At 43.7% G+C, this 22,950-nt stretch overlaps 3 protein-coding genes across 5 annotated transcripts in view; all 3 read left to right on the top strand.

Annotated features, from left to right (window-relative positions):
• The first annotated feature begins 3,669 nt into the window (after positions 1-3,669).
• On the top strand, positions 3,670-6,710 carry dmac2 (distal membrane arm assembly component 2). Its single transcript, XM_029446634.1, has 6 exons — positions 3,670-3,817; positions 4,574-4,764; positions 5,107-5,187; positions 5,662-5,801; positions 5,917-6,079; positions 6,175-6,710. The coding sequence occupies exons 1-6, from the start codon at positions 3,800-3,802 to the stop codon at positions 6,347-6,349; spliced, it is 768 nt and encodes a 255-aa protein (XP_029302494.1). The 5' UTR covers positions 3,670-3,799; the 3' UTR covers positions 6,350-6,710.
• A 1,056-nt stretch (positions 6,711-7,766) lies between these two features.
• sirt2 (sirtuin 2 (silent mating type information regulation 2, homolog) 2 (S. cerevisiae)) lies at positions 7,767-14,481 on the top strand. 2 transcript variants are annotated; one of them, XM_029445553.1, is made up of 17 exons: positions 7,767-7,933; positions 8,061-8,131; positions 8,331-8,379; positions 8,613-8,723; positions 8,857-8,898; positions 8,979-9,085; positions 9,497-9,553; positions 9,684-9,752; positions 9,952-10,075; positions 10,150-10,209; positions 10,306-10,361; positions 10,457-10,533; positions 11,968-12,019; positions 12,131-12,198; positions 12,951-13,017; positions 13,593-13,772; positions 13,878-14,481. In XM_029445553.1, the coding sequence occupies exons 1-16, from the start codon at positions 7,918-7,920 to the stop codon at positions 13,731-13,733; spliced, it is 1,167 nt and encodes a 388-aa protein (XP_029301413.1). In that variant the 5' UTR covers positions 7,767-7,917; the 3' UTR covers positions 13,734-13,772; positions 13,878-14,481. The 2 variants fall into 2 exon arrangements, with proteins under 2 accessions (XP_029301413.1, XP_029301411.1); XM_029445551.1 differs by having other exon boundaries at positions 13,593-14,481.
• A 1,542-nt stretch (positions 14,482-16,023) lies between these two features.
• rinl (Ras and Rab interactor-like) overlaps positions 16,024-22,950 on the top strand; it is a 7,726-nt gene continuing 799 nt past the window's right edge. The window contains exons 1-11 of one of the 2 annotated variants that reach the window (XM_029446784.1): positions 16,024-16,234; positions 16,338-16,540; positions 18,946-19,054; positions 19,755-19,827; positions 20,142-20,230; positions 20,329-20,411; positions 20,841-21,072; positions 21,341-22,036; positions 22,115-22,432; positions 22,509-22,687; positions 22,804-22,950. The exon at positions 22,804-22,950 is cut by the window's right edge and continues 65 nt beyond it. In XM_029446784.1, coding sequence (XP_029302644.1) covers positions 16,361-16,540; positions 18,946-19,054; positions 19,755-19,827; positions 20,142-20,230; positions 20,329-20,411; positions 20,841-21,072; positions 21,341-22,036; positions 22,115-22,432; positions 22,509-22,687; positions 22,804-22,863 — 2,019 coding nt within the window. In that variant the 5' untranslated portion in view covers positions 16,024-16,234; positions 16,338-16,360 and the 3' untranslated portion in view covers positions 22,864-22,950. Of the gene's footprint in view, positions 16,235-16,337; positions 16,541-18,945; positions 19,055-19,754; positions 19,828-20,141; positions 20,231-20,328; positions 20,412-20,840; positions 21,073-21,340; positions 22,037-22,114; positions 22,433-22,508; positions 22,688-22,757 lie in introns of both variants that reach the window. The other variant, XM_029446783.1, reaches the window with a different exon arrangement.

Here is a 22,950-nt window from a genome sequence, read left to right as displayed (position 1 = left end):
GCAAGACATAAACATCATCATGATGGGAATCTGTCAAGAGCAGATTAAAATGCTCTGCTCATCATTGTAGAGGCTTCCTGCTCAGTCTGCAGGGAACTCACTGACAGTCTAAGTGGAGGGACGATCTCACGCAGACCAGCCTCCATTTTGATAACCAAGGGGTACCACAAGGTTCTTAGCTGGGTCCATTATTATTTACAATCAAACAATATTATTACTCCAACACTTATGGCATCTATTAACCGACAGCTGATGCACACCTATGTTCCACCTGGGCTTCCCTCCCACTCACACACCTGCTCCTGTCCCTCATCCTCCTGTATACAAACACAGTATAACATCTGCCCACATGTGTCTCTCTTGCGTTCCTGCTCGACATCTCCTCTGCCTGTGCGCTGGTTTATATTTATATATTAAAGAGGATGCATCGGTGTCTTCACTGCCTGCGCTGCTTACATCAGCCGCGTGTTTTATTCCTAAGAACACACATTTTCCCTCCGTCACCGTTCACAAACAGTCTTTGAGATGCAGCCCATATGTTGTTATTGTTTGCTTTGGGAAGAAGAGCCGTGTGTGATGTCATGCTACTATTCTTGACTTTTGAACATTGCTGTCGGTTCTATATTCCAGGCGGTAAAGCGACGGCATTAAATCGTTTTGCTCGATACTTTATCTTCATGGCACAGAATCCGTGTGTTTGCAGACTGTGCTTTGTTTGCTTTGCACACCAGAAGCTGCTGGTTCACTTTTCAAAGACCCAGAATCTAAACTTCCGTATAAATAAACACATGAATTCCGTTCATCCAACCACATGTAGATGATATGAGCAACGTCCCATCAGCTACACAGCACGGTGGGTTTCAAAGAGAAATGCTTTTGATCTGAACACATGAATATTCAGCGCAGGTTTGATCAACAACAAAAAGAAGACGTCATCGCAACCTGATGAATATTTCATGTGTGAAGCTCAAACGGATCAGAATCGATAATCATCCATCTGAAGGTAGGGAGGAGTCGAGGACACACACACACGTACCTGCACACACACACACACGCGCACACACACACACACACACACTACACACACACGACCTGCACACACACACACACACACACGTACCTGGCAACACACACACACACGCACACACACACCACTAACACAACACGTACCTCAACACATCACACACACGTACCTGCCACACCACAACAACTTACCTGCACACTGACAACACAAACACAACGCACACCAACCACACACCAAAAAAACAAAAACAGTACCTGCACACACACAACACAACACACGCACCACACACGTACCTGCACACACACACACCACGCGCACACAACACAAACACACACACACACACACAACGTACCCTGCACACACACACACAACACAACAGGACCTGCACACACACACACACACAACACGTAACATGCACACAGCACACACACGCACACACAACACACACACAGCACACGTACCTGCACACACACACCACACGCACACACACAACCACCACACACACGCGCGCACACACACCACACACACACACACACACACGTACCTGCACACACACACACACCCACACGTACCTGCACACACACACACACGCACACACACCACACACACACACACACGTACCTGCACACACACACACTTACCTGCACACACACACACACACACGCAACACACACACACACACACGTACTGCCAACACACACACACACGCACACACACGCACACGCACACACACGTACCTGCACACACACACACACACACAATGCGCACACACACACACACACACACACACACGTACCTGCACACACACACACACACACACACACACACACACACTCACACACACACACACCACACACACACACACACACACACACACACACTCAACACACACACACACACACACACACAACACACACACACGACTGCACCCACACACACACACACACACACACACACACACACACACACACACACACACACACACACACAGCACCATAAGGACACTACAAATGTTTTCTGCATACATTATATTTCTGTCGATTGACTTCTGGTCCAGTCAGCGGTGCTTCTCCTCCACCGTCCACTCCCTGATCGGTTCATTCATTCATTCATTCATTCATTCTGCCGTCACTCTTTATTTCATATGTTCGTTCATCCCATCCTGTAGTCATGTGATTTGCTCAGGCTCCACACAGACTTCATCTCTCTAATGATTTATAACCTATCTTCATGGTTTTACAATAAAACATTGACATGTCTGTGACAGTCCGGACCTCTCACTGCAAACACATTCAGAGTTTGAACCACTGCACACACACACGCTTACACACTCACACACACACACACACACACACACCTGCTCACTATATTACTGAACGCCTGTGTTTGCCTCATCATCCCCTGTTGCTTCTTTTCTCCGCCAATCTCTCAATATATCTCAAATATCTCAATTCTGTACACCAGTAGGTGTGAGCCGTCTGTCGTTTCACACTCTGTCGTGTGTGTGTGTGTGTGTGTGTGTGTGTGTGTGTGTGTGTGTGTGTGTGTGTGTGTGTAACAGTGGCAGGAGCAGAGTGGGTTTGGTGTTGGTTTGCTTGTTTTTCAGTGAGACGTCTGTCAGACGAGAGGAAATTGTAATAAATATCTACCTGGAGATTCAACATACACTTGCAGCAAACTGAAGCTGTAGGCTGCCACCTTGAGGTGATTGATTCCACTGTGCATGATGTATATATATATATATATATATATATATATATATATATATATATATATATATATATATATATATATATATATATATATATATATACATATATATATATACATATACATGGAGTTTACGAAGCAGGTCTGGACTTGGTGGGAAACCTGACACACAAACACAAACAAATCACAAACTGGGGCTCTTCTCTCTTCTCTTCTTCTTCTTCTTTCTTCTTCTTCTTCTTCTTCTTCTTCTTCTTCTTCTTCTTCTTCTTCTTCTTCTTCTTCTTCTTCTTCTGTGGTTGCGGGTTGTAGGTAACTCTGCAGACAAACTCACACACGGAGCTGGTTATTCTCCTGCTGATTTAAATTGGACTGTGGAGACATCACCTGAAGGGACAAACCCTTCTTTAATCTGCAGTGTTTTGCCAACATCACCAGGATAAACACTTCACGATGAGGCAACTGACACTGACACTAAGGAGGGATTTATTTACCTCTTTATCTCTTTCATAGTCAATGTTGCTTTGGAATGCACTAAAAAAGGAAAAAGCCAAAAGTGTCTATGCCAGGAAACTCTATACATATTTTAGCCTCCTTATTTTTCATTATTATCATTTTAATGCCTCAACTTTCTCTCCTTGTAAATTCATTTTATGTTATTTTGTTATTTTAATCCTGTTATTTTGCTTTTTTTCTATGTTCAACAATAACTAGTATGTACCTATAAGTAATAATTAGGAATACTATAAGTAATAAATGTTTAATTGTTTAATTGTAATTATTAGGAGGTGTAATTGTGTTTTGGACAAGAATCCTGACTTGAATTGAACAGCATTGAGTTTGTCACTGTACTTGTTTTACTATTTATTATAAATAAAGTTTTTTTAAACAGAATTGTATCTTCTTCCTCGCGCCTCGCTGTGTGTCTCAGGTCAGGTCAGGTTACGGGTTAGCATCAGAGTCGTGCTCACAGCGACACCCAGTGGCGGACATGTGGAACAACAGCCAACTGCGAAAGCGAAGCTGTAAAGTTTGTCCATTACGACTTTCCGTTGAACTGCTGTCATGTCGGCTCCCTTCGTGGTAAGTTACCCTTCACATTGATCCTAATTAATAGAGTTACCAGCGTATTTAAAAACAAGTTACTCGGAGTATAGTCGTGTTCACGCTCAGTTTATAGATTTCTATTGTTTTTTGTTACAGGGGTGTCACATGCTGATACAACATGCTAAATGTAGCTGTTAGCTAAAGTTTAGCTGTAAACCGCAATCATCCCAATTAAAGCTTCCTTTGGGGATTTTCTTTTTTAGTGTCATCAAAATCTGCAATACAGAAGTGAATGCAGATGAATTTGCATGTCCAGATATAATCTATACATACATACCGGTACATATAACGAGCAGCTACACCTGCACACAACTCACACACAACTCATGCATATCTGCAGAATATAACATCATTAATGCAAATGCTACAGATATAAGCTTCCTTTGGGATTTGTTATTTTATCTTTTAATCATGACAGCCATTGTTTTCTGAACCTGTTGTTGTTTATATATGTGTTTGCACTGTGTGTGTTTTTCATCATGTAAGTTGACCTTGATTAAGTCTTCATGTCGAGCTGCAAACACAATTATGTTCACTACTGAGTAATTTGCCAATTCAGAAAAAGTTTGGGGATTAGGCTTAAAAAATGACAATTATTCAATTACTCAAATAGTTTATACATGTTCTGTTGATCGAGGACTTGGGACGGACTCTTATTTTTCGTATTCTCTATTTAAACTGGAGGACAGTAAGTTTCCTGTCACCTCTCATCTCTCTTGTGTCTCTGTACAGTCTCTACGCAGGTGTTGCCAGCGGTCGGCTCTCCTCAACATCTCCAGACGACTGTGGAGCTCCGACTCAGCGTCTCCCCCTCCTCTTCACACACGAGTCCTCCTTTACCTCACCCAGCGTTTCTATGATGTAGAGATGTTCCTGAGCTGGACGTCTCGCCTGAGGAGGAAGGGGATTCAGAAGAAGAATGCGTAAGAAACATTTTTGCTGTCTTGCCCCTCGAGATGCTTCCATAACAAGCTGCAGGTATCTGAAGCTGCACTAAAACTCCTCGACTACACTGAGAACACCAATTCATACATGATCTGCACAGAGTTTATAGATGTTCAGCAACTCTTGTCCCAAGTTTGGCTTTTGTTCTGGTGTTTTTAATAAGAACCACATTTTATTTAACAATCTGCACATATGATGATGCATTCAGGGTTTTCTTTGTACTGTACTGTGCAACATGTTACAGTACAATAATTAACACATGCATTATCCAAAAATCCAAATGACTTGCAGTTTGTTAAGTTTATATATTTGTCCTTCAGTTACTATGGCTTCACTCAGAAGTACTACGGGACAGACATCGCAGCAGCGTATTACATATTGAGTCTGAAGGGAGGATTCAGGTGAGTCACATCGTGCAGTTTGCTGATTTTGTCTTTTTGACTTGATGAAGCTGTTTTTATTTTATTTAGTACGCTTTGGAGCTTCTCTCTCTGTTCTTTTAATAAAGTCATTATTATTATTATTATATTTATATTATATATTATTTATAATAATAATATTAATAATAATATTATTATAAATATGGGATTAAGATATTAAACAATTAATTTTATTACAACTCTTAAAAAATGGCATTGAAATTGCTTAAATTTATATATTTTGTTCAATAATCTAAATTAAAGTTATTTAGATAAAACCACATTCTTTACTTAACATTATAAATCTGCTGTAACAATAATGAACCTGATCGTTGTTCTGTTTTTACTTAATGCATTGAACACATTCATTTATCTGCATATTATCTGTAACATAGAAGACACTTTAATGGTCGCTGTGATCCCGTTTCCATGTGCTCGTCTGTGTTGTGTCCTCAGGTACGTTGGCCAGTCAGAGTGGTTCAGTGCAGACAAGAGGGGAACATTTAATTGGGGTTTCTTGGACCACAGAGAAACACCGCTCGAGGAAGTGAACATGAGCTACACAGTCATCAACTACAGAGGGCTGGAGAACCTGGGTACTGAGCTCAAGCTTGGTTGTTCCTTTCAATACTTTTCTTCTGCTGTAACTTCATTTTCTTTCTCTCTTACTGACGTGTGAACTGTTCATACATTTTATTTGACCTCCTTCAGTGGACCAGAAATCTTTGCGGTCCCTCTCATTACGAGGATGTCCCCAAGTGGACGACTGGTTCCTGTCCCGGCTCCATTTGTTCCAGGACTCTCTGCAGGAACTGGACATTTCTCACTGTCCACACATCACTATAGGCGGCCTGGCTGCACTCAGCAATCTCAGGTACGTATCGGAACACTTACAGCATGGCCCAGTTATTATTACCAAACCTCTGTTGTATTCGGTTCCTCACTGCTTGTGTTGTGTGTGTGTTGCAGGGGGCTGCGGCGTCTGGACGTGTCGTCCCTCCCAGGGATTTCGAGTCCTGGGTTGGTCATTATCCTGCTGGAGGAGATGTTACCGCAGTGCAAGATCACCGCTACTGGCTACAACCACAATCTGAGGCAGGAGGAAGGAGAGATGAAGGAGGAGCACATGCAAGCGCAGAGGTAGAGAATCAGTGGAATCAAGATCCGTTCAGAAAGAGAGCGTTCTCTGTGAGAGCTCAGGATGCTGACGGATCATAAAGAGACATGCGGAGCAAACATCTTGCAGCAATACGACCATCACAGCGTAAACAGCTGGTCATCGCAGAGAAGATCAAGTGTGGAACGAGAATGTACTTACTCATGTTTGTTGGATTACTTGGCAGCGTCATCATTCTGCAGATTTAGGATGTAAATCTAAATGTATGCAAAGTCGTGTATGTCCCGAGCAAAATGCACTTTGTCTGTAAACGTGTTTGTTTTATTTGCTGAAATGTAAATATAATTGAAAATGTACTGAATAAAGATTTTATTATTCAATAACACAATGTGTGTGTGTGTGTGTGTGTGTGTGTGTGTGTGTGTGTGTGTGTGTGTGTGTGTGTGTGTGTGTGTGTGTGTGTGTGTGTGTGTGTGTGTGTGTGTGTGTAATCTTCACTGTGGAAGCTAAAGCCCATAATCCAGTATGAGCCTTGTCCTGCAGCGGTGTCAGACCCTACAGTGGTGAAGACACCAGTAAGACTGGGAGACGACAGTGAACGAGGATGAAGAAATGACTGCTACCTTTGTATGTGAAGACGCCATTTTTGATAATTCTACTTCACAGTGCATGTTGGGTAATATTGTCTGCTTTAAATTTGCCATCTCACATTACCCATTTGTTGAATATGTAGAGTTTTAGGCAGGAGTGGAAGAAGTACGCAGATCTTTTACTTTAGTAAAAGTAGCAATACTACAATACTTAAGTAATAGTCTTGCATTTAAACTGTTTCTTAGTAAAGGTATGAAAGTATTAGAATCAAGATATACTTGAAGGAACTAAAGGTACTCGTTATACTGAATGACCCATTTCAGCGTAATGATTGTTATATTACTGGATTATGATTATTGATGCATTAATGTGTACATCGCTTTAATATTACAGCAGGTACATTTGGGGAAAATGCTTATCTATTTGTGTGTATATATATATATATATATATATATATATATATATATATATATATATATATATATATATATATATATATATATATATATATATATATATATATTACTTTATATACTGCTGGGTATTTTTGTCAGTTTCCCAGGGGATCAATAAAGTCTTTTTAATATACAGTAATAATATAATTAATTTGATTTTTCATTATTATTCTAAATGGTAACTAGTAACTTAAGTTATTAAATAAAAAATATAATATTTGCTATAATTGTAGTGTAAAATAACTTGAAAATGGAAATACTCAAGTAAAGTACAAGTACCTCAAAATTGTACTTAAGTACAGTACTTGAATAAATGTACTTAGTTACTTTCACCCACTAGTTTAGGTACAATATTTAGAAGTTAAATCAGTGGTAGGAACCAATGATGTCATGGGAACTGGGTCACAACGAACACGGACCGTGTTTCTGACGGACAACAACAAGACGCTCCAGCTGACTTCTCGTACCTGTCGTAACTTCGTAAAATCTCGGATTTAAAGTAATTGTCATCCAGACTCTTGTGTTTGAAGGGTCTCAGCAGACGGATAAATGTCTGATGCACCAGGTAGGAAGACTTTGGGAAACATATCTACATGCTACACCGCGCGAGCTAGTTTAGCTAGCTATATAGCTAACAGCTCATTTACACAGAGAAACATTTGTTGACGTGGTGTTTAATTCTGCATTTGTAGAACTTCCTAAAAAAGAAGAAGAAGAAGAAGAAGAAGAAGAAGAAGAGGGGGAGGGTACACCTGAACCAGAGGTAAGAAAAAACGATGTATCTGTAGCTCGTGATGTTAGCGCGTGACATTAGATGTGGTTCTTGTTATTGTCAGCTGATTGTCAGATTTCGATTGTGTCATCGTCTGACTCACGCGGATATGCGGAGAAGAAAGCAGCCATTCACAAAACGTTCACTGCTCGTACAGTCGCTGGTTTTAATGTCAGTATTGTGTTTTTAGGAGCAATCTGACGACAGCAGTGGGGAAGAGGCTGCAGGAGACACAGAGAGTACGTGCATATCTGAAACCAGTGGTGCTAAAACATTGAATATGAAGTTATATTCCTAACTGTTGTCCAGTAATGCCAATATCTGGTACATTATTACACTGTTCTGTGTCTTATACACTACAAATGTGCTGCTTACATTCATTTATTCATTCATGCATTCTTTATTATTCATCCTTATTATTGTGTGTAATGCAACGGTGGTTATTATTCTAACATTATTTGGTTCTCCTCAGTGGACTTCCTGCGTAACCTCTTCTCCAGCACCCTGGGCCTCGGCTCACCTGACAAAGTTCTGGACGAGTTGACTCTGGACGGAGTTGCACGATACATAAAGAGCGGCAAATGTGAGTCTTTGCCTGCTTCCAGTGAGCTCATCCATCCCTGCCGACCATACTGTATTGATTTCCTGCGTACAAGCCTGTTAACATGTTGCTCTCGTGTTTTATTTAAATTAGACATTTCTCTGCATCCACACAGGTACAAACATCATCTGCATGGTTGGAGCAGGAATCTCCACATGTGAGTGTAATAACACAGAAACACATATTTACATTATCAAACTATTTATATGTGACCTTCAACATCATCTCCACCCACAGCGGCGGGGATCCCGGATTTCCGCTCGCCAGGAACCGGCCTGTATGCAAACCTGCAGAAATATAACCTGCCTTACCCGGAGGCCATCTTCCAGATCGAGTACTTTAAGGTGTGTGAAACATTGCTCTGTTTGAAGACACATTAAAGTATATCAAAGATCCATGATAGTTTGGAATTATTTGAATTTAAATGAGATTATTCATGTTAGAACCATAATTATATCCTTAGCAGTAATAATAAAAGGTGAAGCTAAGCCCATTTTAGTTTTGTTTTCTTTACAAAAAGCCTCTGAAATGAACTTTAACAGTCGAGTTAGAGCTTCTGGACTTTAACCTAAACTCAGAAACACACACCGCTCACTAAACTTCAGGCCATGGTTCCCTTTGCTGCGGCTAACTGTTTGTATACCTCGTACAGTCATCTGAAGACCGTCCTGCTCTCTGACTCGAGACCGTGTTTTCTCCACTCTTCACTGTCGCTTCAATAACACGTAAAAGTACTTCTCCTTCTTCTATCTCAGAAACATCCAGAGCCTTTCTTTGCCTTGGCAAGAGAGCTTTACCCCGGACAGTTTAAGGTACACAACACTCGTTTCTGCCTCGTATAAATAGTTAAAACTGTACAAAATGAAAAATCTATCAGAATATTTAAGCGTGAAACTTCAGAAATCATTCTCACAGGTGTTTTGTGGTTTTATTGGTGTTTAGCCGACGATCTGTCACTACTTCATGAAGCTGCTGAAGGACAAGGGGCACCTGAGACGCTGCTACTCACAGGTGGGAGACGCGCAGCTGGAGTCTCCACTTCACACACACTGAATGTTTGTATCTTTTGTATGGACATTGATGTGTGTGTGTGTGTGTGTGTGTGTGTGTGTGTGTGTGTGTGTGTGTGTGTGTGTGTGTGTGTGTGTGTGTGTGTGTGTGTGTGTGTGTGTGTGTGTGTGTGTGTGTGTGTGTGTGTGTGTTCATTCAGAACATTGACACTCTGGAGCGCGTGGCCGGGCTCGAAGGAGACGATCTCATAGAAGCTCATGGAACCTTCTACACCTCCCACTGTGTCCGCTGCCGCATGGAGTTCAACCTGCAGTGGATGAAAGGTGGCTTTTTGCTTTTCTTTAGGACGACTCGGGTCGCTCGGTTGTGATGTTAACCTCCTCCCTTTGCTTTGTAGATAAAATCTTTTCTGATGCCATTCCCCGATGTGACAAGTGCAGCAGTTTGGTGAAGCCAGGTCTGTGTTGTTACTCCCTTCCTAATAACAGCCCTACGGATCTTTCTGCACACCATTTCACCTCTGTCTCACGTTTGATCTCTCGCTTCTCTTCAGATATCGTCTTCTTTGGAGAGAATCTACCCGCCCGGTTCTTCACTTCCATGAAGCAGGTGAGCACATGGTGGTGCTTTACGGCCGTGCATGTTTGAAGAGAATGTGACGCAACACGTCTGCAGAAACATTCTTCTTTATTTTTTACCGTCAGGACTTTCCTCGCTGTGATCTTCTCATCGTCATGGGGACGTCTCTGCAGGTCCAGCCGTTTGCAGGTCTGGTCGGCAGGTACTCAAGTTTCATATTCCTGAAATCTGCTGAGCACAGACGCTGCTGCAGCAGGAGTCTGGCAGTGTGTTGCAGTGTGTTGCAGTGTGTTGCAGTGTGTTGCAGTGTGTTGCAGTGTGTTGCAGTGTGTGGCAGTGTGTGGCAGTGTGTTGCAGTGTGTGGCAGTGTGCGGCAGTGTGTTGCAGTGTGTTGCAGTGTGTGGCAGTGTGTGGCAGTGTGTGGCAGTGTGTTGCAGTGTGTGGCAGTGTGCGGCAGTGTGTTGCAGTGTGTTGCAGTGTGTGGCAGTGTGTGGCAGTGTGTGGCAGTGTGCTGCAGTGTGTGGCAGTGTGCGGCAGTGTGTTGCAGTGTGTTGCAGTGTGTTGCAGTGTGTGGCAGTGTGTGGCAGTGTGTGGCAGTGTGCTGCAGTGTGTGGCAGTGTGCTGCAGTGTGTGGCAGTGTGTGGCAGTGTGCTGCAGTGTGCTGCAGTGTGCTGCAGTGTGTGGCAGTGTGTGGCAGTGTGCTGCAGTGTGTGGCAGTGTGTTGCAGTGTGTGGCAGTGTGTGGCAGTGTGTGGCAGTGTGTTGCAGTGTGTTGCAGTGTGTTGCAGTGTGCTGGCAGTGTGTTGCAGTGTGTGGCAGTGTGTTGCGGTGTGTTGCGGTGTGTTGCGGTGTGTGGCGGTGTGTTGCGGTGTGTGGCGGTGTGTTGCGGTGTGTTGCGGTGTGTTGCGGTGTGTTGCGGTGTGTTGCGGTGTGTGGCGGTGTGTGGCGGTGTGTGGCGGTGTGTGGGCGGTGTGTGGCGGTGTGTTGCAGTGTGTTGCAGTGTGTTGCAGTGTGTTGCAGTGTGTTGCAGTGTGTTGCAGTGTGTTGCAGTGTGTTGCAGTGTGTTGCAGTGTGTTGCAGTGTGTTGCAGTGTGTTGCAGTGTGTTGCAGTGTGTTGCAGTGTGTTGCAGTGTGTTGCAGTGTGTTGCAGTGTGTGGCAGTGTGTTGCAGTGTGTTGCAGTGTGTTGCAGTGTGTGGCAGTGTGTGGCAGTGTGTTGCAGTGTGTTGCAGTGTGTGGCAGTGTGTTGCAGTGTGTGGCAGTGTGTGGCAGTGTGTTGGCAGTGTGTTGCAGTGTGTTGCAGTGTGTTGCAGTGTGTTGCAGTGTGTTGCAGTGTGCTGCAGTGTGTGGCAGTGTGTGGCAGTGTGTGGCAGTGTGTTGCAGTGTGTGGCAGTGTGTGGCAGTGTGTGGCAGTGTGTGGCAGTGTGTTGCAGTGTGTGGCAGTGTGTGGCAGTGTGTTGCAGTGTGTTGCAGTGTGTTGCAGTGTGCTGCAGTGTAGCAGCCAGAGAAACTGCTGCATTATGAAGATTCAGGCTTGATTCCAGCAATGACCTCCGTCCTGTTGAAGTGTCTCTGATGACGCTGGTGACTAAAACATTGTTTGTCCCTTTCTTTCTGTTCTCTCTCTCTTGTCATTTAGAGTTTCTAACAGTTGCCCCAGACTGCTCATCAACATGGAGAAGGCCGGGCAGGTGAGCCTTCACCCCTCCGTCAACCATTACCTGCATTAATCCTGAGTCTTTGTTCGGTCTTAGATGTGTTTCTTGGATTCTTTGTGCAGCTTTGTGTGTTTCTGTGTGCAGGCGGGCCCTCTGTTGGGGTTGATGGGTTTTGGAGGAGGGATGGACTTTGAGTCAGACAAGGCGTACAGGTGAGACAGATGCTGCTACAGTTTACTACCTTTCTCTTCCTGTTGCAACTCATATCTTATGTGTAAACAAATCAGAAGTGCAATATCCAGATATTACCCAAATACATCCTCTAGTTTCAAGTCTTTTTCAGTGCACCATTTTGTAAATGATGATCTTATTTAGAGTGACATGAAATCTACGATAAAGGAGCGTATGCTTTAGGCCGGGGCTGCCTTGTGATTGACAGGTTGCTACCACGGTGTTATTATAATTATAACTCTTTCACTGTGTGCTTTCCCTTTTTTATACAAAGTAAATTGGAACATTTTGGTCTTTTTCAGTGTTCTGGTTGTACTTTGTTCCTCTCGTGTTGCTTCTGGTTGCAAAAAAAACAAGATGGCGACGGCAAAAATGCCAAACTTCAAAGGATGAAGTCTCAGTGACTACGTCCACAGTTTATTATTAAACCAACATCATGCAGTTCACCTTTACACCACCAGAGGGTTGTAGCACAAAGCATCACTGAAGCATCCGTGATGATGCTTCAGTGATGCTTTGTGCTACAACCTCTGCTACACTCATTTAAATCTTTAATGTCCTCAGTAACTCTCTGAAACTCATCCAGAGACACACTGTCCAGTCATCTCTGACGGTGCACGTGAGCACAATCCCTTTAACACCCACGAGGGAAGTGTTGTGATCGTGGATATGAAGACGTGTAAAGGAGCTCTCTGCAGGTTCTAACACTGTGGCCTGTTGTGTTTCTCCTCAGAGATGTAGCTCACATCAGCACCTGTGATGACGGATGTTTGGCTCTCGCTGAGCTGTTGGGGTGGAAGGTGAGGTATCCTCTTTCATAGATTCTCTTCTAAGCTTGCAGTAGAATCCATGTACCACAGAACTATCACACACTGTTCTGATGTATTTAATGCTGTAAGCACTTCAGTCAGGAGGTAATCAGGTCACTGCTGTAATTCAAACACGATGTAGTATCACTGTTTCCCTCATAGGACTCATTAAAGTTTAATAATCTCATGTTGAAGCCTTCACCACATCCTGCAGCACAGACTGAGTTTACAGATGCAAAATCATTAAAGTCTCTTAATAATTTCTTCTTTGACTTTCATCATACAACATAAAGTGAGAAATCTCTGGTCAATTATTGAAGGAAAAAACATTGTTTTATTCACACACTGGGAGATTTAGCTTCCATAACTCGTCTTCTTTCAGAGCAAAGAAAACAACAATCAGGAGTTTGTGTCTGTGGATTTCCACTAAATGCACCAAAAGTTGGCCTTAATATAATAAAGAAAAGTTCTGTGCACAAACACAAGCGTGAAAAACCCAGTTTCTGGTTTCACAGTTCTGTCCTCCGTGCGTTAAATCCCCCACCTGTGCTTCTTCTTCTCTCCAGGACGAGCTGGAGGAATTGGTGAAGCAGGAGCACGCCAGGATCGACAGTCGGGACGAGAAGGAGAAGGCCAGCGAGAAGGAAGCAGCTGCAGCCGAGACGAGCTCTGCAGCCGCGGCACCAGAGCGCCGCGAGGAAGAGTGACTCGAAGAGAAGCTTCTGTAGTGATGTCACAGTTAAAGGGTGATGATGACGGGGGGGTTTGTTTGTCTGTCACACCTGACATCCTTTTTATGCTTCTGTTTCTCAGCATTTGCACTTTACTGACATGAATCTACTTTCCTATAGTTTGTTGCATCAGCTGACATCTGTCTCCGCTGGATACAGTGAACTCGATGCGTGCAGATGTTCCTGCAACAAGGCGGTGTGGGGTTGACTCTGTATTTGGGCCGAGCCGCAGTTTAAACTCAGAAGATAACCGGGTCAGTGTGGATCGTATCTGGTTAATGACCTCTAAAAAGTATCAAATGTATCACAGAATAAACTTCCTGAAGAGCGGCGGTGGTTGTAAATATTACAGTTTTAACATGTTTTAACGGTTTCTTTCAACACGATGTTTACGAGGCAACGTGTGTTTCCATAATCTCACAGGCTGTACGTGGTGCACAACTCGCCGCTGCTCAAGTCTTTAAAGAGTTCTGCAGAAACAGCAAAAGAATAAAAGTTCAGTTTTATTTTCAGTTGAAATGCAAAGACATTCACACGACGATGTGAGACCCTGAGAAGATGTATGTTTACTAACACGGTGTCTTATGATGATGATATAAATACAGTGTTTGTTTGTCTGCATGAGCTGTCGCATCATGAAATAAGAAAACATATTAACACATCTGTACAAAGTAATGGAAACAATGCAAATATCCTGCAATAAATTTGACCTTTGTAAAGCTGATGGTGTGTGTGTGTGTGTGTGTGAGAGAGAGTGTGTGTGAGAGAGAGAGAGAGTGAGAGAGTGAGAGAGAGAGAGTGAGAGTGTGTGAGAGAGAGAGAGTGAGAGAGAGAGAGAGTGTGAGAGAGAGTGTGTGAGAAGAGAGAAAGTGAGAGAGAGAGAGTGAGAGAGAGAGAGTGTGAGAGAGAGAGAGAGAGAACAAGAGAGACGAGAAGAGAGAGAGAGACAGAGAGAGAGAGACAGAGAGGGAGACAGAGAGGAGACAAGACAGAGAGAGCGAGACCGATAGAGAGAGAGACAGAGAGAGAGAGAGAGGACACAAGAGACAGAGAGAGAGAGACAGAGAGACGGAGAGACAAGAGAGAGAGAGAAAGAGAGAGATACAGAGAGAGAGACAGAGACAGAGAGAGAGAGAGGACAGAGAGAGAGGAGAGACGAGGATAGAGACAGAGAGAGAGAGAGAGGAACACATAGAGAGAGCAGGAAGAGAGAGAGAGAGAGAGAGGAGAGAATAGAGAGAGAGAGAGATACAGAGTAGAGACAGAAGAAGAGACAAGAGAGAGAGAGAGAGAGAACAGGAGAGACAGAGAGAGAGAGACAAGAGAGAGAGACAGAGACAGAGAAGAGAGAGAGAGAGAGCGAGTGTGAGAGAGTGAGAGAGACAGAGAAGAGAGAGAGAGACAGAGAGAGAGAGAGAGAGAGAGAGAGAGAGACAGAGAGAAGAGAGACAGAGACGAGAGAGAGAGAGAGACAGAGAGAGAGAGAGAGAGACAGAAGAGACAGAGAGAGACAGAGAGAGTGAGGAGATCTTCATCCAGTAGAATATAGAAACTCTATGATTAACTTGTTCCCTATAATAACCTTTAGCGGGCTCACCACAGTGAGAAGTGTGTGATACAAGCAGAGATCAGAGATCAAGGCCTGGGATGTTCACTTTTAGCTTCTGCCATTTTGTATTCATCTCAAAAGAGTTTCTGCAACACCACTGAGGTTATTAGTTGGTTTCGACTCTCTTGGTCATTGGTACAGATCATGGTGTTGGCAGGAAATGGTTTGAACAGAGTGTTGCAGCGCTGCGTGAAAAAGAAAGACTTCTTGCCACGGAAGTGTTGACCAATCATCTCCACTTCTGTGTGCGGTTTCCTTGAGAGGCAGGACTGTGGGGCAGCCAGCACATAAACCTGCATGAGATAAAATAGACACAAACCCCCCCCCCTCTGCTCTCTTAGACATCTACATCTCTGACTGATGACGAGTCAAAGCTGAGTGCATTTCTCCCACAAGCTGCAAGATATAAATCAGTAACAGTTAAAGAACACAGATACTCTGAGTTGTGATGTTCAGAACCGGTCTGCTCTCAAACCTTCATCTCTTGTGAGCAGAACACAGAACACACACGTGGAGCTGCTGCTGCTCAGAGAACATGCAGCGTCTTCTCACCGTTCAGACAGAGGCTGTTAACCACACGCAGACATGAGGGGAGGGGAGGGGAGGGGAGGGGAGAGAGATCAGCTGAACTCTTTCACATGGAAATTGAAAGTGCATTAAACACCAGCATGCGCCGGACGTGGCAGCCGTACGACAGTTAACTGCATTTCGAAACATTCTTTACATTGAGCAAGGAACCTATCTGCGGATGTATTTCTGAGGATGTGAGCTTCCTATTTATTAAGACCTGTTGGTATTTTAGCAACATGTGGAGAAATGTGCAGAGCAGCGTGAAGTAGAGACTCTGAGCTACCTGAGCCCGACACATGTAAGTACCAGCCTTTTATTAAAGTGTCGGATTATTGAAAACACTTGCGTGTTGATCTACTTCCTGACTTACACACTAATGTTGATTGTGTGCATGGATGCAGACGGTGCACACAGACGTGTCCAGATGTTTGAGTCCAGGCCGGTTCACAGTGCCGTGAACGGGACGACAGCCATCCCGTGGAGGAGCAGCAGGAGGAGGCTGACGCTGCTGGAGCAGCTGAGGGGCTCTCAGGAGGCCTGGTGCCCCGCGGGCCCCTGGGATAGAGAGGGGGCCCACGCTGCTATCTGTGGAACACCTGCTGGGGTGAGCTGTCCTCCAACTCAAATACTGTACCTGAGTACACGTTTGAGGTACTTTTACTTTACTTGGGTATTTCTATTGACTTTTACTCCAGAACATTTTTATCCTTGCAGCTTTATTTACTTTGCAGATTAACAACACAAAGTGTAATCTATAAATAAATGATCTGATATTATTATTCCAATTAAACTTTATTGGTCACCAGGGTGACATTCAAATGCTACCAAGCAGTATGTAATAACATAAATATAAATAAATAATGATTAGCTCTATATTTGCTAGCTCCAACATTAAGTGATGAACAAATTAATGCATGAATAATTTACATCAAAATAATATATATATTATAAAAATATATTATATATATAATATACAAATATATAATATTATTTAATATATATATATAAATATATGATATTATTAATATATAATATACAAATATATAATATTATTTAATATATATATATAATATACAATATATAATATTATTTAATATATATATACAAATTAATATTATTTAATATATACTAAAAATATATAATATTTTTAATATAGTACAAAATATAAAATTATTTATAAGATATATATCATATATTATCAGAGAGATATACAATTATATGAATTTATTATATATAATATACAATACTTAATAGTCTTTAATATCTATAATATACAAATATATAATAGTATGTAATAGCTATATAATATACCAATCTATAATATTATTTAATATATATATATATAATATACAAATATATAATATTATTTAAATATATATATATAATATACAAATATATAATATTATTTAATATATATATAATATACAAATATATAATATTATTTAATATAATATAATATACAAATATATAATATTATTAATATATATAATATACAAATATATAATATTATTTAATATATATATAATATAAATATTAGACATTATATTATACTAAACTGAAATGTTCCGTAACAACATAATTATTGTGAACACTGACATGCAACGTCCCCTGCGACACAAGTAGTTCCTTTTTGTACTTGACATCTGATAACCAACAAACACTTCTTTCGGGGCTGAATACAGAAGTAGTGTTGAATAAAGCAGGCGCGTACGAAGGAGATGTCATAACGAAACGGATACATCTGCAGCAAAGCGAGACTGTGAGCGGGACAGAGAAGTCTAGTGAAGGGAATGTTTGAATGCGTGACGTGCAAATGATTAACCAGAAATGCAAAACTCTTAACTGGAAGTCCTCAACACGTGAGTATGAGGTGATGGGAGGACGGGAGGGTTTGTCACAGAAAAGCTAAGAGTTTTATAATAAATACAAATATAAATTACAGTGTGACGCAGTGTAGCTCATGGTGGCTTAAGGCTTAAGAATCTAAAGAGTAATTGCTCATATAACGTCTGTGTGAGCTCAAAGTGTCTCTATTTCTGTGCACACAGAATGACCGCCACTTCCTGTGTGTGTGTGTGTGTGTGTGTGTGTGTGTGTGTGTGTGTGTGTGTGAGGGGACCGCTGTATTCAGTTGTGATGCAACTGCATGAGTACTTGGGATTGCATGTGGTTCATTCTGTCGCAACCAACTGAATATCCTGTTTTATGACCGTTATATATTATAAGAACTCGAACAATTCATGAGAATACTTTGAATTACTGAACTAATCATAACTCCTTCTGGGGGGTGGACTGACCCTGCTGTCCTCGTTCCCCTAACCAGAGTCGAGCCACAGTCTGCGGTGCCGTCTCTTCTTTCTGAACTTACCACAAGAGAAGCTGTGGGCAACAGCTGCTTCTGTTTCTGCTCCATTGTTGTTCTTCTTGTGCATCTTCACCAGGATGGGGATGAATCACAGAAGGAATGTAATTGTAGTGTTGCAAAGAATCCTACAGTCTGTGACTTTACTGAGACGTCTTCACAAAGTCTCCTTTAGTGTGTGTGAGGCACTCGTCATGCACTTCTAAAGCTCAGTGTAAAAGAGTAATGAGTGGTGTTACAACTGTGTATGTCTTAAGTACAATAAACACGTTGTATAATGTGAATAAATACATGAGTGAAAGAATAGTTTGTGAAGGTATTAACCAGCCTCCAAAGAGTCATCTCAGCTTTATGAGTGGGCCACCTGCTCCAGAGCCCACGGGGACCTGCTAGATGTGTCATCATGACTGATTCCTTAAGATCACTTCCTGTCACAGAAACATTGACTCACAGTTGATTTAAAACACAATGTGCTTCTCTTTCTGTGACGATGTCGTCACCATGTTAATCTCTTTACTGCCCGGCTGTGTTGGAGCTTTCCAGTGTGAGCATATACAAGAAATCATCTTCCTGCTCAACAAGCTTTTATAACGCCTCCAAAACTGAAATGAGTCACTGTGTGTGTGTGTGTGTGTGTCTCCCTCCAGAGTTTCCTGGTTGTGCGGGACTCTGCGACGTCTCTGCCCAACGTGCTGTGTGTGTCTGCTGGAGGAGGGAATGAAACAGTTGATTATAACATCAAAAGCACAGGCACAGGTATGGACCAACCTCAGTGTGTGTGTGTGTGTGTGTGTGTGTGCGCGTGTGTGTGTGCGTGCGTGTGTGTGTGTGTGTGTGTGTGTGTGTGTGTGTGTGTGTGTGAGAGAGACACTAAGTTCCCTAATGTGTGACATTTTGTGGTTATTTTTATGAATCATTACGTGCGCTGCAACAACGTCACAAGTTCTGTCGTTCTGCTTTCTGCTGTTTAACTTCAGTGTGTGTGTGTGTGCGTGCGTGTGTGTGTGTGTGTGTGTGTGTGTGTGTGTGAGAGAGACACTAAGTTCCCTAATGTGTGACATTTTGTGGTTATTTTTATGAATCATTACGTGCGCTGCAACAACGTCACAAGTTCTGTCGTTCTGCTTTCTGCTGTTTAACTTCAGTGTGTGTGTGTGTGTGTGTGTGTGACACTTCAGTGTGTCGTGAACAGTGCAAACAGTTGTACCAGGTGAGAGCCGGTTACACACCTTGTCAAACAGGCTCTCAGATTGCAGCTACGCAGTGCACATAAACTCTAAATCTGAAGCGGCTCCATGAAACAACGTGCTGAGTATCAGAACATAACAGACCTCATGGCTGACGTGATGCAACGCTCACACCGTCTTATCTTCAGAAGTTCTTCCTGCTACAAGCTTTGCACGAATGTATTTTCTGACACTAACTCTGCCGACTCCTTCTCTGTTTCTCGTGTCAGTCTTCCAGCTGTCTGAGTCTCGTCTTTCGTTCTCCGACGTGACTCAGCTGGTGCTCTTCTACTCTCTGACTCGGTAAGAACCTGCCGTGCCACTGCCCACTGCTGTGGTTAAACTTCCATTTAAACTTGGGCTTAAACACTGCTATGATATCTGCGTGTGTTTGTAAATGTAAACGTCCTAATGCATCCTTACTTTTATATTTTCATATTTTAAATTGAGTTGAAGTGTAGCGCTGCAGAGATCGACTCATCGTTAAAGTATTCCTGCAGAAATGTTTTCAGCCTCAGATTCGAGAAAATAATCTGCAGATTAATCTATAAGGAAAAAGTCTAATCAGCAAATGTTTCTTAAATACATGTGTGTTGCATCATCTCCCCGTGTGTCAGGGATGTGTTGGCTGTCTGTCTTTACATTCCTCACTGGATCTACAGCGTAACCGAGCAGACCAGAGATCGTCTCCGTCAGCTTGAACCCAGTGAGTCCTTCAGTCTCAGACGTTCTGTCTCGGCTCACAGAAGCTACAGAAAGATGTTTGTGAAGAACTGTCTTATTTATAACTCCTCTCTGATGCAGACACGTGGCTCTGCACACCGCCGGACCAACAGACTGATGACATGACCCAGAGGGAGCCAAGCAACGTGATGTGCTCCATACAGGTGTGTGTGAGAGTGTGTGTGTGTGTGTGTGTGTGTGTGTGTGTGTGTGTGTGTGTGTGTGTGTGTGTGTGTGTGTGTGTGTGTGTGTGAGAGAGAGAAAGAGAAAGAGAAACAACTTACTTATTTCTTTGTGTTTGCAAGTGAAGGTGTCTCAACACCTTTAAGCTGCGCTCTGATGTTTTCACTTTGAGCCTCCACGTTGACATTATGTGTGATATGAAATGAGTCCAGAGACTCAGCTGCTTTGTCTCTAGTGAGCGTCGTCAGCGTTTAGCAGCTAAAGAGATGCTTCCAGGTGGAAGTGAAGGTCTACTGGATCCCTTAGTAAACTGTTACGATATCGACTTTACAAGGTGATAGTATATGATTGTTTGTGGTGAGCGGTGTGTCCCAGCATCGCATGTCTTCACTGTGTCCGTGTTCCCGCAGCTGACTTCCACCAACGGGGCCTTGTGTATCATCAATCCTCTCTACCTCCGTGAACATGGAGATGAGTGGCTCACCCACAGGGCGACCGCTGCACCGTGCGCCACGCAGCCGTCAGCTTACAGACGAGAGCGACGCCTCAGCACCACCAGAGCATGGGCGGGGGCGGGGTTACAAAACAAACGAGCCCTCTCGATGGACCAGGAACCCTCTGCTGCCGATTTGGGGACTTCTGGTGAGGACGTGTTACGTTTTACACATGACTTGAGAAGTTATTTAGAAAGTGAAGCTCCAGAGGGCCAGTTCACCCTAATCACAACAAGGATATAACGTTTTAATTATACGGCTGATTAAAGTTATGCATAATTAAAGTGCGTGGCTCCTTTAAGAGACAGGTGGGTGCCCCCGCAGCTCACAGAGACTCCATATGTTACACAGTCTTCATGCTACACCCTTTAACCAGTAGGTTCAGTGCCTTCATCCTCCACATTTCCCTTGTCCAGGTCTGATCAGAGCCTTCTCAGCTGATTCACCACATGGCCCCACGTCAACACCAGAGGCTCCAGCAGGTGTGGTTCTCAGGAGGCCCAGCAGAGACTGCAGCCCCCCTCACAGAGCGAGCTCGGGGAGCCTCACTCCATCTACTCCCTCCACCCCTGGAAGTTCAAATAGAGCATCGCTCGAGCTGACGCAGCACGGCAGCCCAGTGCCTCAGTCTCCTCACAGGGTGTCCTGGATCGAAGATGGAGTCTGGCTGCCCCCACCCAGGCCCTCCTCTTTGCTCCATCCGCCGTCGCTGGAGCTCGACTCACTGTCAATCAGCAGCATAGAGGAAGAGCAGGAGTACCATGTATGCAGCTCTACCTCGCTCTACCCGTCGGCGCACCGGTTGGCCGACAAGGTCATACACCGCCTCTCAGCGGTGGGTCAGGCTCTCGGCGGCCTGGTGAGTCAGAAGAAGAGACTAACCAATCGCGTGAATGAGCTGAGCGAGCGGAAAGGTGCGGCGTTTGCGGAGGCTGTGAAAGGATTTGTGGAGATGACCCTGAAGAAAGGGGGGGATCCCGGCGAGGTCACGGGGTCAGAGTACTTACAGGAAGTGAGGTCATCGCTCTCGTCACTGAGGGAGACACTGTTGGACTATCCAGAAATCCAGGCGCTGTTGGACAGCATCACTGACTTCAACGACTCGGAGATCGGTGAGTTAACATGAAAAGTGTTTGTAAACATAATTATTATTGTTGGTGCTCCTCACAAACCTTCCAACCCTCCTGCAGACTCCCTGGTGGAGCTTTCCCTCCACAAGGTGGCTCTGAAGCCCGTCTCCGCACACCTCTACTGCTGCATTAATGTTGCCAGGACTAATGACGGCAGCTTCGAGCGTCTGCAGAGCAACCTGCATGTGCTGGAAAAGAACGGGGCGGAGGAGCTCGGGGGGTCGTCGGGAGTCGGAGTTCCCGACTCGGTCACCCTGGAGAGGATCCAGCAGAGGTGGACCAGCATGCATGAGGCCTACTCCCCGAACAAGAAGGTCCACATCCTGCTCAAAGTCTGCAAGAGCATCTATCACAGCATGAGTGCTAATGCTAGCTCAGGTATCCAGGCGTGTGTTTTCTTCCTTCACCTCATCTGTTAGTTACACTTTTAAATTCACACGCTGCTCTTCTGCAGGCAAAGTGTTCGGAGCAGATGATTTCCTGCCCTGCCTGACGTGGGTGCTGCTCCGTAGCGACGTGGTCACTTTACACGTGGACACCGACTACATGATGGAGCTGCTGGACCCCACGCAGCTACAGGGAGAGGGTGAGTGTGCTCCTCACACACCGGTTGGCTGGTTCACTACTTGCTTCGTAAGTTGACTCCCTAAATGAAAACAGGTCGCATCACACAAACTTAAATCTGCATCCCTCATACCAACAGGTGGCTACTACCTTACAACTCTATACGCCTCTCTTTACTACATCAGCAGCTTCCAGCCACGGTTGGCTGCACGCCAGCTCAGTGTCGAAGCCCAAAACTCTCTTAACCAATGGCATCGCAGGCGCACACTGCACTGCAACCAATCACGCCGCAGCGAGAACAGACGGACCATTCGCAGGCAGACGTGTCGGGA

This window comes from Cottoperca gobio, chromosome 13 (assembly GCF_900634415.1).
Source record: "Cottoperca gobio chromosome 13, fCotGob3.1, whole genome shotgun sequence".
In the NCBI taxonomy this organism is placed as follows: domain Eukaryota; kingdom Metazoa; phylum Chordata; class Actinopteri; order Perciformes; family Bovichtidae; genus Cottoperca; species Cottoperca gobio.
This window is presented reverse-complemented; position numbering and strand designations above follow the sequence as displayed.

Bases quoted from the DNA above. Each gene is read 5' to 3' on its own strand.
- sirt2 (XM_029445553.1), top strand. The intron at 9,086-9,496 runs GTGTGTGAAACA...CTTCTATCTCAG, and splicing joins TCCAGATCGAGTACTTTAAG to AAACATCCAGAGCCTTTCTT. The intron at 9,753-9,951 runs GTGGGAGACGCG...GTGTTCATTCAG, and splicing joins TGAGACGCTGCTACTCACAG to AACATTGACACTCTGGAGCG.
- dmac2 (XM_029446634.1), top strand. The intron at 5,188-5,661 runs GTGAGTCACATC...TTGTGTCCTCAG, and splicing joins AGTCTGAAGGGAGGATTCAG to GTACGTTGGCCAGTCAGAGT. The intron at 6,080-6,174 runs GTACGTATCGGA...TGTGTGTTGCAG, and splicing joins GCTGCACTCAGCAATCTCAG to GGGGCTGCGGCGTCTGGACG.